This window comes from Didymosphaeria variabile (assembly GCF_027946475.1).
Source record: "Didymosphaeria variabile strain IMI 356815 chromosome Unknown scaffold_10, whole genome shotgun sequence".
NCBI classification, from domain to species: Eukaryota; Fungi; Ascomycota; class Dothideomycetes; order Pleosporales; family Didymosphaeriaceae; genus Didymosphaeria; species Didymosphaeria variabile.
The window spans coordinates 1,102,945-1,110,411 of NW_026611629.1; the positions used below are offsets into that span (position 1 = coordinate 1,102,945).

Below are 7,467 nucleotides of genomic sequence, written 5' to 3' on the forward strand. Positions count from 1 at the left end.
TGTTCCAACAATGGACCAAAGCGTACTATATATGTTGATCGCCCGTCAAGTGCCGCAATGATGCTAATCCCTCTGTAAGACCAAGGTTGCCAGGGACTGAGCGATTTCGACACGACGGTTGCTACGTTGGGACCCGCTTCAGCCCGAGACGAGGGCATCAGCGCCTCTCCTCCGCATTTCCTGATAGTCGGAAGCTAGATTAGCTTGCTTGGGGTGCATGAGCGGGGTGTCGGGTCGAACCCGCCCAGGCGGCGTCATCGCTCCTCGCGTGAAGCCGAGCATGGAGCCGAACGCCTAAACAGTACAGTCACCGGAATCAGAGCATTGCGATTGGATAGGGAATTGCCATGGTTTCTCAAAAGAATCAGACCCGCAATGATTGGATGGGGAAGACAAGCCAGGCCATGTTGAGGTCTTGTGCACGGTCAGACGCCGAAGCGGTTTTCACTGCCATGTTCTGTCGTTAGGCGCACGGGCCCAACCATGAGCTTTGCACGCTAGATAGAAAGGCAAGTTGCTCCGTGGCACCTTCAAACCTGAATGCTGAGCCTCATTTTAGTCCCGGTCGATACCACTAAAAGTCGTGGTACCCGGCCCTAACCCGGCATCACGTGTGCAGGACCCTCACCAGTGACGTAGTGCATGGGCCCACATCCTCAGTGCAGTCAGGGGAGCGGCAATCGAATAAAGTCAGGTGTCCTCACCAAGTGGAGCTTGGCGCAAATGACAACGGACCACAGAATGCTAACGAACACCGTAGATGTTTTGTCCAGCTCGCCCAACATGAAGTACAACTTTGACATGACATCACAGTCAAAATTGTGAACTCCACTGTAAGACATCTTGCAGTCAGCCCGAACCGTGGACATGCTGGCGCTGCTACGCTGTAACTCTTGTTGAGTTTCGCCTGGCACCGAGTGCGGCGAGTCAGCCTAGGCTTGCGGCTGGATTCGACACTTGCGTGCCTCATGATACTACAGACAGTGATGGAAGCAGGTTTGAGGTATTCAATCGTAATTTCAGGTCTAACTCTATGGTATCATGTTCCTGTCTACCAGCTCAGCCCCAAACATCTGCCTTCCACTTTCCTCGCTTCTTCAAACCATCAGTCCAGTTCTTCACCTCACTCTCATTCATCCCCTTTTGCTTGGCCACAGCTTCCTCCATCTTTCCATCAACCTCCCTCGCCATACTTGCCTTTCCACAAATGTACATATTTGCCCCTGCGTTAAGCATCTCTAGCACGGTCTCACTCTCTTCCACCACCCGGTCTTGCACGTAGACCCTCTTATTATTCCCCTCTCTTGAGAAGGCGGTGACGATCCGGAGCTTATCACCGAGCGTCTCCTGCAGCTTCTCCAGTTCTTCGCGGTAAATGTAGTCCGAGTCTGAGCTACGGCAGCCGAAAAACAATAGCATGCGACCCACAGGCTTGCCCAGAGCATGCAGCTTAGCGCGCTCAGCGAGGAAGGCTCGGAACGGAGCGAAGCCAGTTCCCGCGGCAATCAAAACGAGGGGAGTGGAAGACGTGATCGGTAACTTGAATTTAGACTTCCGCACATGTGCGAAAACGGTTCCACCCTCTCCACCTGTTGACGAAGTATGCTGGAACGTTGGAGTGGCCACTTTCGCGTTTGAGGGCAATTTGGATGCGGAGAGGAGGTAATTCGATGTCAGACCGTGGATTGTGCTCTTGTTCTCGTCTGTGACCTCCTTGTTGACAACAAGGGCGGTCAATGCGATGCGACGTGGAGAGATGACGGAGCTTGAAGAGATAGAGTAATATCGCGGTTGCAGCGGAAGCAAAGTCTCTACTACGAAGGATAGTGGCAGGGCAGTCCACGGTTCCAGTGGGCTGGCGAGTTGCAGCAGTCGTGCGAGGGTGATGTGCGTGGATGAAGTCAATTGTTCGTAGCGAGTGCGGTCTTGACCGATCTCAGTGAGCATGGCTTTCGCTTCGGCGGTTGGAGCAAATTGTGCAAGTTCGAAGACCGTCTTTCGGGAAACAGACGCGCAAATCTCGAGGTGATGTCGCAGTGCAGCTTCAAGCGTACTTCCAGATGGCACCTTAGGCTTCGCAGAATCATCCAGCGCTGCGATTGTAAGAGTATCCTTACTCCGAGCGCTGAGACCCAAAGTTTCCAGAAGTCGCTCAACTTCTTCGTCAGGGTTGCACGGCCAGACTCCGATGTGGTCACCCGTCTTATAGACCAGATCGCTATTTCCAAGATCGAGCTCCATGTGGATGCAATTTCGATCGCCGGCTGTAAAGAGTTCGCGAGAGCTTCGCACAGGTAACGGGAAGATGGCCGAGTTCAGCGATGTTTGTTGGTGGTGCACCGAAACCTGATGAACGGAGTCGTCCTTCTCCTTCTCAGCTTTCTCACCAAACTCAACGCTGACGGTAGGCTGATATGCAACAGTCTTCTGCTCGTAACCCATGCCACGAAGCAATGCAAACATGTCGTCCTTCCATGACTGAAAGTCTTCCTCGGTCGCACCTTCAGCATCGTCTGCTCGCTGTGGTGGCATGAGTGATGTTGCCCCAGCGGCATCGAGTGCCTCAACCACGACATCAAGAACCCGATTGTAATATTTATAGTTGCTGTTCCCAAGACCAAGCGCCAAATATCGAAGGTTATCCACCTTGGTCCTCTGATCCTTGATGCGCTTGATCCAGTCCCAAAGCCCTGCGGCGTTGTCGCTCGGGTCGCCTTCGCCGTACGTACTGAGGAGGAAAATAGCGAAGTGTTTCTGTTGGACTTCTGCGATTGACTCGGCGTCGTAATCAGAAAGATCCTGAAGTTCGTGAGCGTTCTATTACACGTAGAACGGTGTGCTGTCATGTTTCACGAGTAGCGCATGTGCATAACGAATATTGCGCTGTGCAGAGATGCATGTTCAAATAACGTATAAAGATCGAGGTAACTTACTGCTACTAGCGCGTTGATACCGAATCTAGTGTGGCACTCGCGGCCCAGAGTCTCTGCGAAGCGCTCTGCAGTGCCTGACTGTGAACCCCAGAAGATGACCACTTGGTATTCGCCTTCCTCCAATCGTTGTGCAACATTTCGAGTAGCAGCAGTCTTGCTACTTGAAGCGCCATCTGCTAGCTGTGGGCGCTCGAACCAGACTTTGTAGTTTGGATCAGGCTTGTCCCAAAGACGACCTCGCGTTACGTATCCAAGAGCGGAGAGGAGAAAAAGAAAGGCAGCGATGCCATCTGCTGCGCTTGAAGGTTTGATTGTGTCGAATATGGGAGAAGATTGTAGTGTTCGCAGGAGCGGATTGAGCGTTGACTGCAGTTCGCTAACATCGATAGGAAATGTGAAAGACTCCATGACGGCCTTTCAGGGTACCCCTTTGGCAGCACTGAGAGGTCAAGGGCTCAATCATATACTGTAGGACATTTATCGCTACCAGAAGTGTTTGCAAAGCTGTCCAAGTATCTTTAGAAGTGTTCGGGATTGCCTGCTACACTAGGTGGTATTCTTCGGCGACAAGCATCGTGAGCAATTCCCACAAAACCCACGATGGGGAATCTTGCTCCTAGAAATTGGGTCGGTCACATGCGTGGAGAAGACCAAACCGCCACGAGCGCGCTTGCACGTTGGCCGTTTCGATCCAGCTGGGCAACGCATTGACAGCAACGCATTCGGAGACGTAAGCCTCCCAGAAAGGAAAATGCGTTCTGCATGATCAACTTGCGGAGAACTGAGGCTCCACAGTGACCTGTAATTGGAACGATGTCTCGCAGGACAAGTGAACCCCGCCATGGTTTAGACCCCGCGTTTCCCCACGCACTGTAGTGCCATTTAACTAGCGGGGTTACTCGATGTAGAAATGTTCTCCGTACATGTCCATCTTGGTGACATGTTGGGCTGGCGTGCATTGGGACCGTTCGGATAGACTCCGCAGTAAACGTCTATGTGGATGCTCCATTTCAGTTTTAAAGAGTTGACAGTGACGCTACAGAATGTCAAGACAGCTTCTCACATTACCTGGAATCAACACAGACCCAGTGTCTTCGTTTCTTCAGACAATGTCTACCGCAATGACATCGTTGCCGTACGCGGTTGCCTTTGGCACTTGTGTGTTTTTGTACTTCGTTGTATACCCTGTTGTTGTTTACTTCCGCGACGTTAATGGTATGCTCGGCAAATTGCCCCCTAAGTGGATTTGACTGACTCGAGTAGGACTTCGTCGTTACCCAAACATGCACCCACTATCGGGCATATCATGGGTGCCTTTCATGATTCTCGCGCATTCTGGCGAACGGTCAACCTACCTCTCCAAACTCCACCAGAAGTACCCTGTCATTCGCACCGGACCCAATGCTCTCTCTTACGGTGACTTGCGTGCCATCAAGGACATCTACGGCCACAACACCCCTTGTACAAAGGACGGACAATACGTTGTTGGTGCTGGATCCCACTACCATCTAGCCGATGTAGTCGACAAGCACGACCACGCTCGCAAGAGGAAGACATTGAGCTCGGCATACGCCCTAAAGAACCTTGAAGGTTGGGAACACAAGGTCGCCGATAAGACGTACAAGCTACTCAAGCATCTGGATTCGTGTTGCACTGCTCCACTGAAGCGCGGGGAGACAGTAAAGCCCGAAGATGTCAACGTTGATTTCCGAAAGTGGGCCAACTTCTTTACTCTCGATGCTATCGCCGACATCGGTCTCTCCGAAAAGCTTGGTTTCCTTGATCGCGGCCACGACCGAGTGACCGGACGACGCACTGATGGCACCACATACGAGTGCGAACTTCGACCTGCATTGTACCAAACTGCCCGCAAGCAATCTTTGCTCATCTGGAACTACGAGTGGTACCCATTCATCGATAAGATCTCCAACCTCATTCCGTTCTATGGCCGTATGGGCAAGCTCTCTAAACTCTGGGACGGCATTCCTGTGGAACTCGCGCACCGCCGTCTGCAGAGGTACCGTGCTGGTGAGAAGCTCGATGACTTTTTCCAAGCACTCATGGAAGACAAGAATGGGCACCCGAACAACCTCGAATGGGGCGAGATTGTGGCCGAGATCAGCATCATGATGAACGCCGGCTCTGCAACGACCGCCATCGCCATTACGAACATCATCTATCAGCTCATCAAGAATCCTGAGGTTTTGAAGAAGGTCACAGAGGAGATCGATGCTGCGGTTGAAGATGACGAGGGAGAGGATGAGAGCGGAGTGATCGCATACGACAAAGTGAAGCATCTCCCATACTTGCGAGCGTGCTTGGACGAGTCCCTTCGCCTCTTCCCACCTACTCCTCACGGCTTGCCGCGCGAAACGCCCGCCGACGGTACAAATATCCTTGGCGACTACATCCCCGGTGGCGTCACAGTCTCCATGTCTGCGCTCGTGGCACACCGACAGGAATCAGCCTTTCCGCAAGCCGACAAATTTATCCCTGAGAGATTCCTGGGCGAGGAAGGTAAAGCACTCCAGCCGTACTTCCTTTCCTTCTCCGCGGGTGCCCGAGGATGCATCGGACGCAACATCTCGTACCTGGAACAAGCTGTCGTCGTCGCGAGTCTGCTCCGAAGATACAACTTTGCTTTGAGCAGTCCTGATTGGCAGCTTCAGAGGCTCGAAACAATGAACTGGATATTGGGTGACATGCCAGTTAAGGTGTGGAGGAGAGAGCGGAAGTCGGCCTCGAGCGAGTGAAAATCTTGTGACGTCATCGATGTTGGAGCCCGACGCAAGTGCGAATCGGGGCGCATCAAATTGTGCTGCATTTTAGCCTTCCTTTCCATAGACACTCCTATGTATCAATTGATTATTCTTCGTAATTCAGACATAATTATGTTCACTGCTCCATTCTGTGCTTGGTAGAACTTCCTTAATGACGTCGCCTGAGGTAAGGCAACAAATTGTTTCATCGTATCATTCTCATCAGTGATTCTCCAGCTAAGAATGACTGATAAAGCAAATGAACGAGTCCAGATCCACTCAGATGAAGGTAATTGTGGGTCTTATCGTGCTGATGTCTGCTGCTTGCTGGTGTGGGGGATGACTCCGCTATCAGTCTATCCTGAGGTTCCATATGTTCATTTGGACAGTGGGGCAATTGATATCCTGCGAGGGCCCGAATTACTGCCCTAAGTATCTTAAAGTTCGAGCTTGCGAAGATACAACGAGAATGCCCGTATACATGGTGTGGTGCGGTTCACTCCTCAGGGTCGGACATTGCTCGGTGATCTGTTCTCGTTGCCACGATGGACGATGGACGGCCTGTCGACGCGGCCTATCCGATCGAAAAGACCGTTATCGCTTACGAGAAATGCGAGGAAACCACTCCAGGAGAGCATTGTGGTGAGATTGAAAGGCGATCGGTCTGGGTGATTCGATATCGAGAGGACTTCTGCTTGACCTATTGGAGTAATTCCCTCCATTTGCCCTTCCAGTCCACGGAAATTCTTCCTCGGTCTCTTCGCGTTCGCCGCCCTTCGCCACACGAACGAAGGATACGCTGTCGTCGGTTCATTTCCAGCTTCGTGAATCAAGTTCGTGTTGGTTGGAGTCGGCATTCATCGTTTGTGGTCTTAACAACAAAGAAGAGTGCAGGATAGCGCGAATATGCAAGACACCTCGTGGTAGTCGATACAAAAGTCATGCAGTTCCCGGAATAGAAAATGACATGCAATATTCTGACAAGATCCTGGCCCACACGCCGCAACCTCGTGGCCATGAGCACGCAATGCATGGTTCACTCAACTCGAAACATGTGGAAGGTGCTTAATAGGGTCCGAGCTAAGACTGGTGTGTAGTTGCCATGAATGACAAATCCCTGTATTTGATATCAAGACTGCATGGGCTTGCAGATCACGGCGAACAGTGCAGTGCATGCTGCATCCCAGGATTTCTAAGAACCTGGTACAATCCCCCTATTCAGAGCTTCCTGCGTCTTTGGGTGCCTGCTGCACAAGGGTCAGGTGGTTTTATAGTTCGGCCAGCCGCCGGCGGATAATCCCTGGGTTTTCACAATCTATATCCAGCTTAAGGATAGCCTCCAACAGAGGCTTGAAAAGATTTTAGGATTGCCTTTTGCCATTTCAGATATGTTGGACATGGCATACCCATGTGAGCGATCGTTCGGCTAGTTTCATAAGCTTCTAAGCTTTCGGGTCTCTCAAGCTCAGTTACATCCCGCTGTTACTGATAGTCATGCCGCATTCTGTACCATCGCACTGCAAACACTGCTAGTACAGCGCCCACGTGGCGACTCAGGTTTAGCACACGACTTGCTACTTGATGAAAGCCGGACTTGCCTCTTCTCATGCCCAGGTGATGATGTTCAAGGATCTTTAGTTGTTAGACTAAGGGGAAATCTGGTAAGAGGCTGGGTGAATTAGACCGAAGTAAGCCTTCCACGTGGAACAATATGCGCTCATTGGAAAAGAAGCGGCAGAACGGAAAGCTATTCTCGAGGGTGGTCAAACAGTCGT

General features: G+C 51.6%; 2 protein-coding genes across 2 annotated transcripts; one reads left to right on the forward strand and one right to left on the reverse strand.

Moving 5' to 3' along the window:
• Nucleotides 1–1,059: 1,059 nt before the first annotated feature.
• Nucleotides 1,060–3,341, reverse strand: N0V89_012422 (uncharacterized protein; the record flags this gene model as incomplete). Its single annotated transcript, XM_056221143.1, has 2 exons — nt 1,060–2,799; nt 2,934–3,341. The coding sequence occupies 2 exons, from the start codon at nt 3,339–3,341 to the stop codon at nt 1,060–1,062; spliced, it is 2,148 nt and encodes a 715-aa protein (XP_056065130.1).
• A 701-nt stretch (nt 3,342–4,042) lies between these two features.
• N0V89_012423 (uncharacterized protein) lies at nt 4,043–5,686 on the forward strand (the record flags this gene model as incomplete). The annotated part of the gene is made up of 2 exons (XM_056221144.1): nt 4,043–4,148; nt 4,197–5,686. 2 exons carry the CDS (start codon nt 4,043–4,045, stop codon nt 5,684–5,686), a joined length of 1,596 nt encoding a protein of 531 aa, XP_056065131.1.
• Nucleotides 5,687–7,467: the final 1,781 nt, after the last annotated feature.